This window comes from Mytilus galloprovincialis, chromosome 9, assembly GCF_965363235.1.
Source record: "Mytilus galloprovincialis chromosome 9, xbMytGall1.hap1.1, whole genome shotgun sequence".
Lineage (NCBI taxonomy): Eukaryota > Metazoa > Mollusca > Bivalvia > Mytilida > Mytilidae > Mytilus > Mytilus galloprovincialis.
This window is the reverse complement of record NC_134846.1, coordinates 12,505,574-12,526,475: the sequence shown is the minus strand read 5'-3', so window position 1 is coordinate 12,526,475 and position 20,902 is coordinate 12,505,574. Positions and strand designations below refer to the sequence as shown.

General features: G+C 32.3%; 1 protein-coding gene across 2 annotated transcripts; it reads right to left on the bottom strand.

The window, feature by feature from the left end:
* Window positions 1-16,526: 16,526 nt before the first annotated feature.
* LOC143044422 (uncharacterized) lies at window positions 16,527-20,263 on the bottom strand. Of its 2 annotated transcripts, none has more exons than XM_076216431.1 (2): window positions 20,187-20,263; window positions 16,527-18,133 (listed from the first exon to the last, which is right to left on the bottom strand). In XM_076216431.1, exon 2 carries the CDS (start codon window positions 18,077-18,079, stop codon window positions 16,580-16,582), a length of 1,500 nt encoding a protein of 499 aa, XP_076072546.1. In that variant the 5' UTR covers window positions 18,080-18,133; window positions 20,187-20,263; the 3' UTR covers window positions 16,527-16,579. The 2 variants fall into 2 exon arrangements, with proteins under 2 accessions (XP_076072546.1, XP_076072547.1); XM_076216432.1 differs by having other exon boundaries at window positions 20,177-20,256.
* Window positions 20,264-20,902: the final 639 nt, after the last annotated feature.

The window sequence follows — 20,902 nt, the reverse complement described above, 5'->3', positions numbered from 1 at the left end:
TAACAATTTACGCTCGAATAAAAAAAATGTTAAAAAGGTCAAATAAAGTACGAAGATGAAGAGCATTGAGGACCAAATATTCCTAAAAGTTATGCCAAATACAACTAGGGTAATTAATTCATGAGGTAGAAAAGCCTTAGTATTTAAAAAATTCAATTCAAAGTTTTTAAACAGTTAATTTATAATTATGAACATATCAATGATAACTCAAGTCAACACAGAAGTGCTGACTACTGGGCTGGTGATACCTTCGGGGAATTAAAACTCCACCAGCAGTGGCATCAACCCAGTGGTTGTAAATAAACTCATCATAGATATCAGGACTGAAAAAAGTTATACTTACGTCAGACGCGCGTTTCGTCTACAACAGATTCATCAGTGACGCTCGAATAAAAAAATGTTCAAAAGGCCAAATAAAGTACGAAGCTGAGGAGCATTGAGAACCAAAAATTCCTAAAAGATTTGTCAAATACAGCTAGAGTAATCTATTCCAGAGGTAAAAAGGCCTTAGTTTTTAAACAGTTCATTTACATTTATAAGGACATTAATGATAATTCATGTCAACACAGAAGTGCTGACTAGAAATCGCTGTAATAGCATATTTCCTGTTCCAAGGCTGGACAATGGCCATTGTTATATTATACATGTAGTTCGTTTCTGTGTGTGTTACAGTTTAATGTTGTGTTTCTGTTGTGTCGTAGTTTTCCTCTTATATTTGATGCGTTTCCCTCAGTTTTAGTTTGTAACTAACGGATTTGGTTTTTTTTCTCGATCGATTTATGAATTTCGAACAGCAGTATACTACTGTTGCCTTTATTTGCCACGAATTATTCTGTAAACACATTACAATTAAAACTCTACAGTGCACTGTGTCTGCCCAAAATAAATACAAAACAAGTACTTCCATTGACTAGTATACTAATGTCTGGAACATTTATTGACACATTTCTGTTCTGACACAATCTTGAACGTGATGTTTCATTTTTGTTATTAGAGATAAACTCCTTTTTCATCAACTGGATTTTGTTTTCTTAAAATAGTCAAACTACTCAAAACTGGCTTCAAACAATGTAGTAACCAAACCTAATTGACATTCTAAATAGTGTTAAAAATATGCAAAAAGGTTAAGACAAAATACTATTGACACCTCTTGACATTAAAGGCAATGTACTTGTATCACAGATTAGACTGCATTATTTTTGTTCATTCATACATTCTTGGACAGTATAAAGCTCACAGAAATAGTTTACTCAACATTCTCAACCATCTACTTTCAAACAGAGTAGTATGAATTATTCACTGGTGTTTATATCCGGATCAGAAATGGAGGATAAATTGTTGTCTGCACTACAATCTCGGAGGTATAAGTTGGCGAACATCTTAATACTAGGCGGACATAATGTAAATTTCCGCACTAGGTCTGGAATTACGCCACTGATGATAGCTTGCAACCTCGATGTTAAAGGTGTAGATGTGTATGAAAAGTTACAACTTATATCAGAACTTATAGAGTGCAATGCTGATGTTCAGGCCACAGACAACAAAGGAAGGTCATCTTTGACATGATTGATGTATGCTATTCACTCTGGGTGTACACAAACTGTCCGTTTGTTAAAATATACGGACTTCATCACACTATCAATGTACAACAACAAAGAAGTCGAAAAAAAGAAGAAACAGTTTGGTCAAGTTTTGATTTGGTCAACGATTGAGTTTCACAAATGTTGGTCGAGTTAAGTCAATACTTAGCAAGCGAAGCTTAACTTTACGCATCTCTATTTTGTGTATTCAGAAGAAGAACAGGAAAAGTCTTCTATCAAACTAGCTGTGTTATGACAAATATATATCAACGATAAGTATTATTGAATCTAAAAAGACCATTTGTTTTCGCAGAGACATATCCTATTGGTAATGAAGTATTATTTTGAGATTATCGTTAAATGATTTGATCAGTTTGAAAATATAAATGGATGTTTGTGCCTGTTGAACAATTATGAATCCTATAAGAACCTATATTTTAATATGGTATGGTATGGTATGGTATGGTTTAACGGAATGCTGAAACGTTAATGTACATTGTTTGTTGGCATTTGCATATTGTAATATATTGTGTGATTTTGATATAAGAAACGAGGGGCCTTTTTTTTCTAATAGTACTGCATCATTTTTAATCATTTAGATAATATACGTCAGAAATAAGGTACATATACAACTACGTGTACAAAGAAGTAGAAAAAAAGCATGACAATATTTGTTTAATATAATCAATGATTCAGATTGGTCAGGTTTGTCAAATGTTTAGAGAGCATTTCTTTTAAAAACTTTAAAAATGAGTTTTATTTTCTTTATTCAAATGCATGAACAGAACATTCTCGTATTAAATAATCTGTGTTTGAACAAAAACAGCCTCCCCCCCCCAAATGCACTGTTTTTGCAGAGATTTGCTAATGGTACTAAACAAATGATCTTTTTTTCATATCTGTATTGTCGATAGACATAGTAAAAAAGATACGAAAACTGAATCTGTTTATCTTTTCCAGCTTTATATATCGATAACATATTTTTATAGTGATTATTAGGACAGTTTCTTAGTGTAAATGTTTATTTGCATATAAATTCATTAAAACAGATCCACAAGATATTAGAAATAAAATATATAAAAATGGCAGACATTTTATCAGTTAAATTATATAAATGAAAGTGCAATCTGCAAATATTCAAACATTCAAAAAAGAACACTAAGCCATATTCCTTCATGAAAGATGATCATAAATTGCAAGAAAAATGTTAAGAACTTTGGAAATCAATAAACAACCATCCCTGGGACGTTGAAATCAATGACTCTTTATGAACAGAGACAAACCTTTTCTACAGTAGAGAGTCCTTTTTAAAAAAAACTCTCTATGAGCATGATGAGGAGAATGCTGGTGACCTTTATTTGAAATTCCCGGTCATTCCGCTTTTATTACGGTCTTGTAACTACGTAAAGCTTATATATTGTACTCATTGATTTTTTTCTTTAAATATAAAAGGACTCTTGCCAATTATTATTCAGTTAAGAAAAAAATAATGACAATTTTAACAGTGACACTTGCCTATTTATACAACTACCCTGAAACTGTGTTGAACAATCTGGTAACCAAATATTATTGACATTCTAACAAGATACTGATAGTATATATATAAGGTTAACAAAATCACCATTGTCATTTGGTGACATGAAAGGCAATGCACTTATGTGGGGTTCGTGTTGTTTATTCTTTAGTTTTCTATTTTGTGTCATGTGTACTATTGTTTGTCTGTTTGTCTTTTTCATTTTTAGCCAAGGAGTTGTCAGTTTGTTTTCGATTTATGAGTTTGACTGTCCCTTTGGTGTCTTTCGTCCCTCTTTGACACTGCCATCTTCTTGTTCATTGCTACATTTTGGAACAGTGTAAGGCGTTCAGAAGAATTGTTTGTTAACTGCTAATCAGAATTAAATATCAAATACCTTGGTGTCTGCACTTTAATTTCGGAAATATAAGTTAGCTAAAATCTTTATACGAGGCGGACATGATGTTTACCTTCACGTCAGGAACATCGCCACTTGCTGACTATAAAACAAAGTTAGATCCATAATTTGCTACAAAAGGTTAATGCCTTTATCAAATGACACTGTCTTCCAATCATTTGATGTGTTTGAGCTTTTGATTTTGCTATTTGAAAGGACTTTACGTTTTAGATTTTCTTTGGAATTCGGTTATTCAACTTTTCTGTAGAAGTTATAGAAGTATGGCAGTCTCTGATTCATTGTTAAAGACATATTTTGTGAACAAGCTAAGAATGATATAAACAAATTCGACCCCCCAAAAAAACCTCATCCTAATGAGTTAAATGATATTGCATAAGTTCACATAACGTTTTCCTTCACAAAATTGGAGACACACAAAGTATTTTATATTGTTTAAACAAAACAAATATAACCTTTATAATCTACAGAATTAATTCTCAGGAAAATTTTTACAAATTGTGTCCAATCACAAGTTAACAAAAAAATAAATAAAAGCATACCTGTTTAAACATTACGAAATTACATTTTAACAATATAACATTTGCCCTGTAGAGATCAAATGGATTTGGTAAGACTTTAAGTTTATTATTTGTTCAGTCCTTTTTCTGCAATCAATCAAGAAAACATTTTCGATAATTTATACATCATAGAATAGTATTTTTATTGATTTTTTCGAAACATTCAGGGTAGATTGAAAAAGGTTTGCTTTTCGATATAACACATTCCCCCCCTTTTTTTTTTTTTTTTTATCCCAACGTCAATAACGAGTCTTTTGTTTACGAAACGTTCGTCTGGTGAACACAATAATGATATATTTTTTTTGTCGATGATTTTTTTTACACACTGGAAAAAAGTAAATTACAAAAATACGAGTAAAATACTAAACGGAAAGTCCCAAAGCAAATGGCAAAATCAAAAGCTCAAACATATCAAATAAATGGATAACAACTGTCACATTCCTGACTGACTTTTAGAAATTTACCTGTGACGTCACGTTTGTGGCGTTGATCCAGTCGTGTGAAAGACAGTTTGTTCTGTTTTGCTGTTTATATGTGCTGTCATATGTTGTTTTACGTGTTCGTTTGTTATTCTGTTTTTAGCATGTCGGAATGTAATATTGTATAGTTTATTTGTGTATTTCTCTGTCCTGAATGTTTTTGCGTTTATTTGTACTGTATTCCTATTATGTAATATTGTCATTTTAGTGTTATATTTAATATTGCCATAAACGTGAGAGGTTTGGCTAATCACATAACCAGGTTAAACACACCACTTTTTCTTAAAATGTCATGTACCAAGTCAGGAAATGGCAGTTGTTATCTTATAGTTCGTTTCTGTGTGTTTTGCATTGTTGTTAGGTGCCTTTATTGGAATATGCATTTTCTTATGTAGAAAATGGTGGATTGAACCAAGTTTGTAGCTACATCAATCTCTCACTTGTATGACAGTCGCATAAATGTCATTATATTGACAACGATGAATGAACACAACAAACAGTCATAACAGGTAAATATGTCAAAAAAAGGTATACAACAGTCAACATTATGTTATAATCTTATTCACTGTAAAAACAAACAACTGGTGATGGCGTCCGTAAAATTTACGAAGGGATGATTTTAACTTCACCATATGGAAATAACATTCTCGCAGTATATTATTTTATTTGGAAAATGACACCCTTTCTTGTATTGAACTATTTTATACGAATGATTTCGACAACAAAGATACACCTCCCCGGCCACCTTGTAGATAATTTGACGCCAAGAATCAGGACACAGTACGTTTCAGTTGGATATACGACAGCGGGTTTGATATGTAGCAAAAGTTCGCGAACGAGTGGTCTATTTCTAAAAAGTGCGAGATGAGTACCTTGTGATATATAAAGGTATAAAGGTATAAGGGTATTTTGTATTCTTCATAGACCAGTGCGTGTGGTCCCATATAGAAAAAACTGCATTTAGTTACTTCCTGGTATATAATCTAACTTTAAAATTAATAGTCGATCGACCAATATTTTCAAGTGGTATGTGTTTGTTCTGTTTTAAATTTATGAATTTGAAAGTACTTGAAAATGTAATAAAATTAATAAAATTTGAACGTATTAAATTGTATTCCAACGGAACAATAACACATATAATATTTCATTAAAATTTTTGATTTCTTTGATCGAGAGTTTGAGTTTGATTTCAAGTTCGATTCAGAGTTTCAGTTAGGGATAGAGTGCTAGGTAGAATTCGAGCTAAAGTTGCATATGTTTTCGAGTTTCAATTCACGGTTAAGGTAAGTGTTGATTTAGAATTCTAGTTTTTTAATTCCAGTTCTGATTTGTGTTTATAAAGTTTCATTATCGCATCATGATTTGACATGAGTGGCTCGAACTCGAAGCATATTACTCGAACTGTAAATCGTTCTCTATTTCGAACTGTAAATCGTACTCTATTTCGAACTACCGTATGTATCCCAATGATTGGCCACACTCGATTTCATATAATGTAAATCATTTACATGGTAAACACTTGATAATACTTTAGAAGTTTGTGCATTATGTGATGGAGGCCCTCCTAGATTTCATTTCAGGACATCCATAAATAATCATTGATATCCTGATATATTTCAGACCTCCATGATTCCATTTCAGGAGGTCTATTAATTACTATAATTAAAATAGTAATTACATTCATTATCGAAATAACAATATATCATCATTATTATTACCATTATCATTATACTAGTTGTTAGTATTACCATAATCATTAATAATTTATTATTATAATTAGTATTACCATTATCATTATTTATCTATTATTATTGTATCATTATTATTATAATTATCATTATCATTATCATTATCATTATTATCATTATCATTAATATCATTATCATTATCATAAGTAATATTATCATTAGTTCAAGTTTCATCGTATTTCCAACACAAGAACTGAACAAACATGCCAATATTACAACCTATTAGTATCATTATCATTATCATCATTATATTATTATTATTATTATTATTATTATTTTTATTTCCAGAGTCATCGCATTTCCAACACAAGAACTGGATAATTAAGCCAACATTTCAACCTATAAGACAATTTTTAATTGATGACTGCACTAAGATGTATGTTCACAATGCAACTGGTGGTTATTGTGGAGTATCCAAGAAAGACGGGAAAATTTTGTGTGATGTAAATAGCTTTAACATTCCTATTAAACCAACATGGCCTTATAAAGAAGTGATTTTCCCTTACAGTAGCAATGCTAAGAAAAACGTTCGACACAAATGTGACAGTGATTTTAATTCAATACCTCATAAGACCAATTCTATTGAGTTTCATTTAGATATAAATTGTATTCTGCGTCGATTGGTATACACAAGTCAGGAAATTGTAGAAGTAGGTGCCGAAGATGGAAGTTTTGTACAAGATAGTGTTAAAAGTTTTATGTTACACAGTTTGGACGAATTGCAGGCTAAGTATTTAATGTTTAAAAACTGTTTCTCGTTAGAAGTCGATAGTCTGGCTGAAGGGACAATGATTATGGAATCTAGCGAATTAAATTACTTGATAGCTTTACCAGAACTATCAAACGAAAAAAACTGCCAATTTTATTTTACAGAGGCGATCTTAACAATGGTTTTACAAGATGACCTGCGAAAAGAAATGCAATCATGGATAAAAGAAAATCAAACAGAGGAGCGCATTCCTGGTTTAGACTCTTTGGGTCCCTTTTCTTTCTTGCGTGGAGCTCTGGAACTGGCATTTAAAAGCAACCTTCCAGATGGAATGTCTTTTCTTACTGAAAACAAAAAGCACGAAATAAGCCGAACCAGTAAAAGAGGACAAGCAGGATCCTTTATGTTTCATTTTGCAATTGAACGTACAGGCCGTCGTAAGTTATTCGTTTCAGTAGAAGTTTGCTTTTCTGTTCCTCTAGATACATAAAGAATCGAACAAATTGTAGTACAAAGTTCTATCGATGCGACTTATCTGAAACATATTAATGATATGTGCAGCGAGCGTTCGCCGCTAGTTTGTGCTGTGATGAATTCGTCAACTGATATTTGTGTTTTATCTGACCGATATCAGCATGTCAATTATGTAAAGGTAACAAAATTTAGCGAACATGTAGATGCTAAAAAGTGTTACAAAACGGCAAAATATTTCATGAAGTTGTTCTTGCCACAATACGAAGAAGATGGCTGTTCAATATGCTCCAAAAGTATAATTCCGTCATATGCTATCAAAACAATTATTTTCTATATGATCGAGTTCTACACGCACTCGTACGATTGGAATGAAGTAAACCTAGGAAACAGACTCGTTGAAGTATTTGAAATTCTTCTTTACAGTCAATTCATTTTGATGGATCACACCTGCTATTTATGGAGAAAAATAGAGATACCCAATTTGTGTGGCCCATTTGCTATTGTCCCTAGCATTGAGAAAGCTTTCGATTTCCTAGCCACAATAGATTGTCAAATCTTGAGAAACGTATCTGCATATTGGCAGTTAATGACAACTGAAATTGATAGTAAAGAACTGATCAAACAATTTCTGAATTTATTAAAATATCTCCGAGATTCTGACGAGAGACACACAATTATCTACTCCAGGACTGGCTTAACAATCCGGCAATGGAGAATGAATTAGAAATGCAGCCTATTAAATAAACTTATAACTTCAATTTTAAACCAATTATAAAGATTCGCAAAATATACCTAGTTACTAAAGTTTTTACATAATCTAAATTTGAACAGTAAATTTCAACACTAAACAAATGTAAAAGAAAAAACAATGCTGATATAGTTGAAGGTTTAGAAGGGGGCCTTCATTTATTCGTTAGTTAGTTCATTAGAACATTTTGATCTATAATTCATTTACCCCATTATTCAACATTCTTTTTTCTTCGCTTATAATCCTGCACCCCACTTTATTTTGCACGGTTTGTCCCTTTATTCTCTATCCAATGAACTTATAGTTTTTAATGTTTATGTACCATAAAGTATCTTATAGGTTGCATCTTATCATAATGCTTGTATAAATATCTTTCATTGAGTTGGGAGTGAAACAGATTACGTCTAAAAAATATTTTTAAACGAATGCTCATGTAAGCCTGATTAAGAGACTAGAAGCTACTTACTTAACAGTCAGGATTCTACTTCGTCAAAATTATCTCCCCATTACGGCAATTTATTTTCACAAACGTAGGTATCAGTTCTTTACAGCATTTTAAAAAAATAACCATTTTCTTTCGATAATAATTTAGTGAAAGAACATCATCTATATAGCGGAAAGTAGAGTTAAAGAATATTGATAACTTCTTGTCTTTCTTCCTAAGAAGTTCCTGCATGAAGTCTGCCTCATAATAATAAAGAAACAAGTCGGCAAGTAGAGGGTCACAGTTTGTTCCCATTGGAATGCCGACAGTCTGTTGAAAAACACGTCATCCGAACGTAACAAATATGTTGTCAATCAAGAAATCAAGCATCTTGATAATATCAGTTTCAGGGAATTTTTTGTTTGAATCAGAGTGATCCTTTACAAAGTAGGATTTATCCCTCCCTAAGACAAGATACTTGTATCTACGTTGGCCATTCTTTCTTTATATAAATTGCAGGAAAAATGTTAAGAACTTTGGATATCAATAAACAACCATACCTGGGACGTTGAAATCAATGACAAGTTATGAACAGAGACGAACCTTTTCTACAGTAGAGGGTCCTTTAAAACAAATTCTCTATGAGTATGATGAGGGGAATGCTGGTGGCCTTTATTTGAAATTCCCGGTCATTCCGCTTTTATAACGGTCTTGAAACTACGTAAAGCTTACATATTGTACTCATTGATTTTTTTTTCTTTAAATTTAAAAGCACTCTTGCCATTTATTATTCAGCTAAGAAAAAAATAATGACAATTTTCACAGTGACCCTTGCCTATTTTTACAACTACCTGAAACTGTTTTGAACAATCTGGTAACCAAATATTATTGACCTTCTAACAAGATACTGATAATATATATATATATAAGGTTAACAAAATCACCATTGTCATTTGGTGACATGAAAGGCAATGCACTTATTTCGCAGCTTGCACTGCCATCTTGTTGTTCATTGATACATTTTGGAACAGTGTAAGGCGTTCAGAAGAATTGTTTGTTAACTTCTAATCAGAATTGAAAATCAAATTCGAATGCATCATACCTTGGTGTCTGCACTTTAATTTCGGAAATATAAGTTAGCTAAAATCTTTATACGAGGCGGACATGATGTTAATCTTCACGTCAGGACCATCACCACTTGCTGACTATAAAACAAAGTTAGATCCATAATTTGCTACAAAAGGTTAATGCCTTTTTCAAATGACACTGTCTTCCAATCATTTGATGTGTTTGAGCTTTTGATTTTGCTATTTGAAAGGACTTTTCGTTTTAGATTTTCCTTGGAATTCGGTTATTCAACTTTCCTGTAGAAGTTATAGAAGTATGGCAGTCTCTGATTCATTGTTAAAGACATATTTTGTGAACAAGCTAAGAATGATATAAACAAATTCGACAAAAATAACGTCATCCTAATGAGTTAAATGATATTGCATAAGTTCACATAACTGTTGTTTTCCTTCACAAAATTGGAGACACATAAAGTATTTTATATTGTTTAGACAAACAAATATAACCCTAATAATCTAAAGAATGAATTCTCAGGTAAACTTTTACAAATTGTGTCCAATCACAAGTTAACCAAAAAATAAATAAAAGCATACCTGTTTAAACATTACGAAATTACATTTCAACAATATAACATTTGCCCTGTAGAGATCAAATGGATTTGGTAAGACTTTTTGTTTATTATTTGTTCAGTCCTTTTTCTGCAATCAATCAAGAAAACATTTTTGATAGTTTACACATCATATAATATTATTTTTATTGATTTCACGAAGCATTCAGCGATAGATTGAAAAAGGTTTGCTTTTCGATATAACACATTCACTTTTTTTTTTTATCCCAGCGGCAATAATGAGTCTTTTGTTTACGAAACGTTCGTCAGGTGAACACAATAATAATAATATTTTTTGTCGATGATTTTGTTTACACACTGGAAAAAAGTAAATAACAAAAATACCGAGCTCCGAGTAAAATAATAAACGGGAAGTCCCAAAGCAAATGGCAAAATCAAAAGCTCTAACATATCAACTAAATGGATAACAACTGTCACATTCCTGACTGATTTTTAGAAATTTATCAACGTCACCTTTGTGGCGTTGATTCAGTCGTGTGAAAGACAGTTTGTTGTTCTGTTGTGCTGTTTATGTGTGCTGTCCTATGTCGTTTTACGTGTTCGTTTGTTATTCTGTTTTTAGCATGTCGGAATGTAATATTGTATAGATTATTTGTGTATTTCTCTGTCTTGAATGTTTGTTGCGTTTATTTGTACTGTATTCCTGTTATGTAATATTGTCATTTTAGTGTTATATTTAATATTGCCATAAAAGTGAGAGGTTTGGCTAATCACATAACCAGGTTCAACACACCACTTTTTCTTCAAATGTCCTGTACTAAGTCAGGACATGGCAATTGTTATCTTATAGTTCATTTATGTGTGTTTTGCATTGTTGTTTGGTGCCTTTATTGGAATATGTATTTTCTTATGTAGAAAATGGTGGATTGAACCTAGTTTTATAGCTACATCAACCTCTCACTTGTATGACAGTCGCATAAATGTCATTATATTGACAACGATGAATGATCACAACAAACAGTCATAACAGGTAAATATGTCAAAAAAAGGTATTCAACAGTCAACATTATAAAAACAAACAACGAAAGATTTCGACAACAAAGATACACCACCTTGTAGATAATTTGACGCCGAGAATCAAGACACAATACGTTTCAGTTGGATATACGACAGCGGGTTTGATATGTAGAGAAAGTTCGCGAACGAGTGGTTTATTTCTAAAAAGTGCGAGATGAGTACCTTGTGATATATAAAGGTATAAGGGTATTTTGTATTCTTCATAGACCAGTACGTGTGATCCCATATAGAAAAACTGCATTTAATTACTTCCTGGTATATAATCTAACTTTAAAATTAATAGTCGATCGACCAATATTTTCAAGTGGTATGTGTTTGTTCTGTTTTTAATTTATGAATTTGAAAGTACTTGAAAAATGTAATAAAATTTGAACGTATTAAATTGTATTCCAACGGAACAATAACACATATAATATTTCATTAAATTTTTTGATTTCTGTGATTGAGTTTGAGTTTGATTTCAAGTTCGATTCAGAGTTTGAGTTAGGGATAGAGTGCTAGGTAGAATTCGAGCTAAAGTGTGCATATGTTTTCGAGTTTCAATTCACGGTTAAGGTAAGTGTTGATTTAGAATTCTAGTTTTTTAATTCCAGTTCGTTTTTTTTTATATAAAATTTCATTATTGCATCATGATTTTTATTAAGGCGGCAGAGTGGCTCGAACTCGAAACATATTACTCTAACTGTAAATCGTTCTCTATTTCGAACTGTAAATCGTACTCTATTTCGAACTACCGTATATATCCCAATGGTTAGCCACACTCGATTTCATATGATGTAAATCATTTACATGGTAAACACTTTATAATACTTTAGAAATTTGTGCATTATGTGCTGGAGGCCCTCCAAGATTTCATTTCAGGATATCTATAAATAATCATTGATATCCTGGTATATTTCAGACCTCCAGGATTCCATTTCAGGATATACTGAAATATTTCAGGAGGTCTATTAGTTAGTATAATTAAAATAGTAATTACATTTATTATCGAAATAACAATATATCATTATTATTATTACCATTATCATTATACTAGTTGTTAGTATTACCATAATCATTAATAATTTATTATTATTGTATCATTATTATCATTATTATTATTATTATTATTATTAGTAGTAGTAGTAGTAGTAGTACTATCATTATCATTATCATAATTAATATTATCATTATTTCAAGTTTCATCGCATTTCCTACACAAGAACTGAACAAACAAGACAATATTACAACCTATTATTATTATTATTATTATTATTATTATTATTATTATTATTATTATTATTATTATTATTATCAATTCCAGAGTCATCGTATTGCCAACACAATAACTGGATAATCAAGCCAACATTTTAACCTATTGGACAGTTTTTAATTGATGACTGCACTAAGATGTATGTTCACAATGCAACTGGTAGTTATTATGGAGTATCCAAGAAAGACGGAAAGATTTTGTGTGATGTAAATAGCTTTAGCATTCCAATTAAACCAATATGGCCTTATAAAGAAGTGATTTTCCCTTACAGTAGCAATGCTAAGAAAAACGTTCAACACAAATGTGACAGTTTAAATTCAATACCTCATAAGACCAATAATGAGTTTCATTTAGATATAAATTGTATTCTGCGTCGATTGGTAAACACAAGTCAGGATATTGTAGAAGTAGGTGCCGAAGATGGAAGTTTTGTACAACAAAGTGTTAAAAGTTTTATGTTTAACAGTTTGGATGAATTGCAGTCTAAGTATTTAATGTTTAAAAACTGTTTCTCGTTAGAAGTCGATAGTCTGGCTGAAGGGACAATGATCATGGAACATAGCGAATTAGATTACTTGATAGCTTTACCAGAACTATCAAACGAAAAAAACTGCCAACTTTATTTTACAGAGGCGATCTTAACAATGGTTTTACAAGATGACCTGCGAAAAGAAATGCAATCATGGATAAAAGAAAATCAAACGGAGACGGAGGAGCGCATTCTTGGTTTAGACTCTTTACGTCCCTTTTCTTTCTTACGTGGAGCTCTGGAACTGGCATTCAAAAGCAACCTTCCAGATGGAATGTCCTTTCTTACTGAAAACGAAAAGCACGAAATAAGCCGAACCAGTAAAAGAGGACAAGCAGGATCCTTTATGTTTCATTTTGCAATTGAACGTACAGGCCGTCGTAAGTTATTCGTTTCAGTAGATGTTTGCTTTTCTGTTCCTCTAGATACACAAAGGATCGAACAAATTGTAGTACAAAGTTCTATTGATGCGACTTATCTGAAATATATTTATAATATGTGCAGCGAGCGTTCGCCGCTAGTTTGTGCTGTGATGAATTCGTCAACTGATATTTGTGTTTTATCTGACCGATATCAGCATGTCAATTATGTAAAGGTAACAAAATTTAGCGAACATGTAGATGCTAAAAAGTGTTACAAAACGGCGAAATATTTCATGAAGTTGTTCTTGCCACAATACACAGAAGATGGCTGTTCGATATGCTCCAAAAGTATAATTCCGTCATATGCTATCAAAACAATTATTTTCTATATGATCGAGTTCTACACGCACTCGTACGATTGGAATGAAGTAAACCTAGGAAACAGACTCGTTGAAGTATTTGAAATTCTTCTTTACAGTCAATTCACTTTGATGGATCACACCTGCTATTTATGGAGAAAAATAGAGATACCCAATTTGTGTGGACCATTTGCTATTGTCCCTAGCATTGAGAAAGCTTTCGAATTCCTAGCCACAATAGATTGGCAAATCTTGAGAAAAGTATCTGCATATTGGCAGTTAATGAGAACTGAAATTGATAGTAAAGAACTGATCAAACAATTTCTGAATTTATTAAAATATCTCCGAGATTCTGACGAGAGACACACAATTATCTACTCCAGGACTAGCTCAAGAATCCGGCAATGGAGAATGAATTAGAAATGCAGCATATTGAATAAACTTGGAAGTTCAATTATAAACCAATTATAAAGATTCGCAAAATATACCTAGTTACATGTACTTAAGTTTTTACATAATCTATCAAATCATACAAATAACCTAAATTTGAACAGTAAATTTCAACACCAAACAAATGTTAAAGAAAAAAACAATGCTGATATAGTTGAAGGTTTAGAAGGGGCCTTCATTTATTCGTTAATTAGTTCATTAGAACATCTTTATCTATAATTTATTAACCTCATTGTTCCTCATTCTTTTTTCTTGGCCTATAATCCTGCACCCCACTTCATTTTTCACTGTCTGCCCATTTATTTTCTATATTAAATTATTTACCACAAAGTATCGCATTATCATTGTATGAATACCTTTCGGAGGGTTGGAAATAGAACAGACTACGTCAAAAAAGATATGCAAAAGAATGCTTATCTATGGCATAGCAGGATCTGCTTACCCTTCCGGAGCACCTGAGATCACCCCTAGTTTTTGGTGGGGTTCGTGTTGTTTATTCTTTAGTTTTCTATGTTGTGTCATGTGTGCTGTTGTTTTTCTGTTTGTCTTTTTCATTTTTAGCCATGGCGTTGTCAGTTTGTTTTAGATTTATGAGTTTGACTGTCCCTTTGGTATCTTTCGTCCCTCTTTTATGATATTGTAATTATTGTATTTATTTATGTTGGCCTGATTTGTGTTGTGTGGCCTGATAGTTGTTTACAGAATAATCTTAGAACTGTGCAGTTTAGAAATCACTGGAAAAATCACAGATTGGAACTTTCCATTTGACTTACATGATTCCAGAATGATCCTAATAAAAGATGCGTTATATAAACTTCTACATTTTACTAGAAACTTCCATTGTAACTTTCTATGACGTTCCATTCTAGAGTGTTCTAGAATTTTCCGTGACAACTATATATATATAGACACTAAAGTTCAACTCATACACTTAGACTAAGACATCGATAGACATTTAAAAAAAATATTCATAGCATTTGGATCGACACTTTTATTCTACAAGCAACATCATACTGGATTGTGACCGTAGTAGTGAACGTAACTGATATTCAGATTGGATTCCGAAAGATATCCGGATACAGATAAAGATAAAAAGATTGGACTCATATTTTGACAGTTAAGTTGACAGTAATATTTGTGTAATACTTCTTGTAAACTTTTGTAGAATAAATATTGTTAAATTTTATTATTGATTTGAATTTCTGGCCGTAACACATAAAATAAGTAGACTAGACGCTATGACCCTTAATTCAACTAAGAAAAAATTAGTGTTTTGCTTTTCAGATACATGTTCTAATTAATACGTCTCGCCAAGACGAACCAAAAATAGCATTAGTGTTTACATACTAATATCTTGTTGTCATAGAGATTATTAGGTACTGTGTCTTCAGTCATGATTTATTTTAATTTAAAATTTTACATTGTTCAAATGTTGAAATTTTCCATATTTACATTAAATTATTAAGTTATACAGACGACACTTATCTTTATGTCTTTATTTTCAAGTGTTAAAGATAACCATCCATAGTTAATTTCATACTGCGTGATGATCACTTGAACAAAAAAAGTAATGTCGAACACGACACAATGCAAATTTCGAGCTGATGCCTCTTATCTGAAAATGCAAGAAGACTGTCTCCATTGAAAGACTTTGAAATTGCTCATAAACATCTGATGGGATACAACGAATACATAAATTAAGTGGAGAAAACACTTACAAAAATACAACATAAATTTAACAAGAACAACCCACACTGATATGTGTCCACACTTGTAAATTTTACAGAAAGAATGCAACACATTCTCAGATTTGTATTTAACAGTATTGTAAAACTGATTTCACCAACTTTGAACTGTTTACCATGCGAGTGAAACAAATTCATGGAAAACAATCCGACCATACTTCTAATAATTGTTCTGGTAACGTTTGTGCCCATAATCAGTTCAATCAGACAAATCTAACCCAACCGAAATCAATAGGGTGAACTCATGTGACATGACAGGTAAGTAGTTCCTGTATCGGTTATGACAAACAAAAATCAATTGAAAATACTTTGATTAGTTATGTTGTATATTTGAAGCAATCTCTTAAATGTTTCAAGCAACACTCGGGATATAGCACGGAGTTGGGGGATACTCAATTGGAGACTGCCAAATCAGTCCGATGAGAATGTGAATGGCTCATAAGTCATAAAACAAAAACTTATAAAATATCATTTGCTTTGGAAAATTTTATTGTTTTATAAGGGTGCGCTTCAAACTCCTTAATGTCTTTTTTGACGCTTAAATGCTGGATCAACTTTATATCTCGAATCGCTCTTCAGTCGTTGAATGGAGAATGTAAAGCCTGAACCAGCACCGGTACCGGAGCCAGTCCTTGTAGGATCGACTGTTTGTCGCGCTATACCACCAATACCACTCAAACGACTCTGAATTTTTGACATCAAAGAATCAGAATTGTCTATATTTCCTTCTGCCTGTTTCAATAATTTTTTAGCGACGTCTTTCAGCTGAAATCCGGGCTTTTGGTTGTCTTCTGTAGCGTCGTTATCTTCTTCTGGATCATGCGCTTCAGGTTCATCCGATGGACCAGCACCAGTACCCAAATCTGTAGATGGTACCATTTGATTGGATATATCTTGGTCTAATCTCATTTGCTGTTGAATATCATGTGGTGTAATATCAACATCCTGTTCTTCTTTTTCACTAGTTTCTTCTCCATCATATAATATAGACTGAAGCTCGTTTCTCTCTGCTTCAGAGAATGGAATAGAAACATCAGTGTTCTTATGACACCTGTGTAACCCCTTGCCTTCATTGTCTCCACAGTCAAACACTAGAGAATCTGTCAGAGCTTTTGGTTCAGCCAGCAAATTTTCCAATCTTGTTGTTCTATGTAATACAAATCCTGCGTCATCTGGCCCTTGCAATTTGAATTTCTCTTCCTGAAAGCTATCAAACTGTTTCCATAGCGATCGTCTTTCTAATAGCCTGTTATTGGTGGACTGTTCATAGTCACGTGATATCAGTTCTAATTGCAGTAGTTTTTCCCTTTCCTCTTCTAGTTCTTTCTTGATTTCAAGGTTTTGTATGGTTAATTCGGCACTAGCACGCTCTTTTTTACTCAGAGCTTGAGGTGAAAATCTAAGAATTCCTTTAAACCTTGCCATAACCAAGTTGTCGAATTCCTGAATATTTCGCATGTACGGTCTTTTCTCTTCCTTTGCTCTTTGTACATCATCCTTGAAACCTTCCCATTCTTTATCATATTCGATTCGTTTTTCTTCCAATCTCCTTTCCATTGCACTCAAATCTTCTTTCTTCTTTATAAGATCGTCTTTGGCAAATTCTAGAAGCATCCGTTCATTCTCGCCTTCGTTCTCCTGTAAATTTTTACCTTCCTCTTGAAGCTTTCGTTCTACATCTTGAACTTGTAACTGTGTCCTGACGAATTTTTCTTCTTCAAGGATTTGAATCTTCTCCTGTAGAAGCCCCATATATTCGTCATCAGCACTCATGCGTTCCTGACGGACGCTGTCGGCCTTCTCGATTAAACCAGCGAAGTTTTCTGACAGTGACTGCATTTCTGAATGAAGTTTCTCTACATTTGATTGGATGCGATGAGCACGTCCTTGTTCACCTTGTACATCTTTGTGTATTTTGGAACTGTCGTTTGAAAGCTGCTGAAGTTGACATTTAATATCGGACAAGGCATCAGTAATTACATCCGGGCTCATTTGCTCGTCTGTTCCTCCACTAGCCATGTTAGTACAATTCTATGGCTATATGCTTCTGTTTTTATTCACATTGATAAATATCTGCAAAAAGTTATCAAAATACCTTTTAAATGTATAAGCAAATGAAAAAATTGTAAGCAAAGTTTAGCTGAAGCATATAGTAGGTCGACTTTTCGTCAATTTATAGTCGATCTTTAATTTAAAAAAAAGAAGATGTGGTATGATTGTCAATGAGACAACTCTCCACAAGGGACCAAAATGACACAGAAATTAACAACTATAGGTCACCGTACGGTGTAAAAAAGGCGAATATCATGCCAAAGATAACTGAATAAGAACGTACCAATGAACAGAACAGTCAGTTATAGACAACATTACTGTAAGATAATTCATAAAATTATATTCGTAAAGAAATAGTAACTTTTATTAAACATGACTGTATATTGATTATGAAGAAAGCCACTGAATATATTGATATACGTTTAACTTAGACTTAGAAAAAAGAAGATTTGGTATAATTGCCAATGAGACAACTCTCCACAAGAGACCAAAATGACACAGAAATTAACAACTATATGTTAACAACTAAACGACAACTAACCTGGGACAGTACACAGGCAAAATTTGCTCACATGAATTTCACATGAATCTCAGATAAAATTCAAATGAAAAATTTCACGTGAGTTTCACCTCAATCGATCGAGCTTATACATGAAACTCACGTGAAAATGTTCATGTGAATTTCACGTGAATTGAGATTCACATGAATCTGATGTGAAATTTTTCACATGAATTTCACGTGAAATTTACAACAAAAAATTTTCATGATTTTGATTCATTTAAAAATTTAGATTTTATTTGAAATACTTTATTTTAAAAATTCATGTGAATTTCACATGAAAAAAATTTACGTGATTTTCATGTGAAATTCACATGAGTTTCACATGAGATTCACATGAAACTCACAAAAAACTGATTTCACGTGAGTTTCACGTATAAGCTCGTTTGAGGTGAAATTCATGTGAATTTCACGTGAGATTCACATGAATTAGATTTCACGTGAAATTGATGTGAGTGAAATTTGCCTGTGTAGTGTATCCGTACAACATAAGAACGAACTATAAAAATCATTTGAAATAGGATTAACTCATCTACAAATATACGTTGATATAGATCTCACTTCATAGTCGTTCATTGCGAGTTTTGCACTGCGAAATTGCAATTTACACAATTATTGTAATATTTGTCAATACTTTAATTCGCGAATTTATCATAGTGTTTCACTGTACTCATTTTTTTAGCCAAGCTATTCAATTTTTAGATTATCATGCCTTACATAAAAAAAAAACCCAGAGAGGGAGGCATTCCTTGGGTTAAAAAAAAAAATCATCGATTCAGTGGACCTGGAACTATTATTGTGTAATAGTCCCAGATTTGACCGTTTTCTTTATTCCCAAATATGTTTTAGTTCATCGTATATCAACGCGAAGAGAAAATACAATCCGGAAAAAAAAGTATTTTACTGTATAAATTATACAATAAATAAATTAATTAATTTTGTTCAGTTAGTTGGTTAAAATTGTTTGTTTTCGAAGTAATGAACATTTGTTGAGTATTTTATTTAAAATCCGTCAAAACAGCTTTCCTCAGAGGACGTTTTGTATTAATAAGCCAATCTGATCAATTTTAGAACAAGAGAACATTTTTTTTAAATTAGCACAAAATCAAGTTGCAAAATTCAAAAACAAAATATACCCCTGAATACGTTTAAAGGTATAAAATGAAATTCATTTAACGGGTCAATCAATAAGAAACAGAAAATTGTCTAGAACAACAGGCTTGCAAAAAAAATGCATATTGGAATAAGATCACTATTTGATAGTGTTGATTTTACCATGTTTATGTAATTACTTCTACCTATTCAAAGTTGCAATTACTCGGTACGATTTTTTTATAACAAAATAATGACTGGGCTAATACATCCAAAGCGTGATGGTTTTATGAAAGGTCTTATGAAAGATCAATAAAATTGTTTAAAAAATAGAACAATCATTTACTGACCAAAATTGGTGGATAATGATGTATACAGATTCTGACGCTGACGTTTGTCATATAAATACATACTTCAACTTACAATTCTAAGTGTAAACTATCCTTCTCTTCATCGATCTACATACTTGATATAGTCTGCCGTTGTTAAAGACCTCTGTGACGTAACAGACGTAACCAGCCGTCAATGCACGTCAACGATAGATGTCGTCTGTTCAACTCTGTAGATTATCATTTTTTCATGTTTTAACGTTTCTATGATGATGTTTTCATTTTTCATTTGATTGGAATGCTCGTGTGTCAAATTTATAATAAAACAAGCGAAAAGAAAACAACAAGTAGCAAATAGGAAAAGGACGAAAATGAAAATATGAGAAAATAAACAAACGTAGAAAATATTGCCCGAGGTTATATGAGAACTACCCTGTAAAAAGCGTTTCTGTGCCTTTGTTTTTGTATGTTTTAGTTTAATCCTATGTTAGTAAAAACAATAACGCCTCTCAAACCGGTGCAAGGGACCGGTGTTGAACTTGCAGACAGGTGAGAGGGTTTTTTTTCTCCATACTGAAGGCCTTACTGATGAAGAACAGCAATAAATGCACTGTTCGTTTGCATGTAATGATTTGATTTGTATACTTTTTTTCCTATCTATGTAAAATTAAGAGAGGGAACACAAGTCATTTTTTTTTCAAACTTATAACGTTTGTTTGATGTTTTGTTTTTAAGAATATCACTTCATTTATATCGAATAAAAAGACATAATAACCAAATCATGTCACATGTAGCATTTTTTCAAGCCCC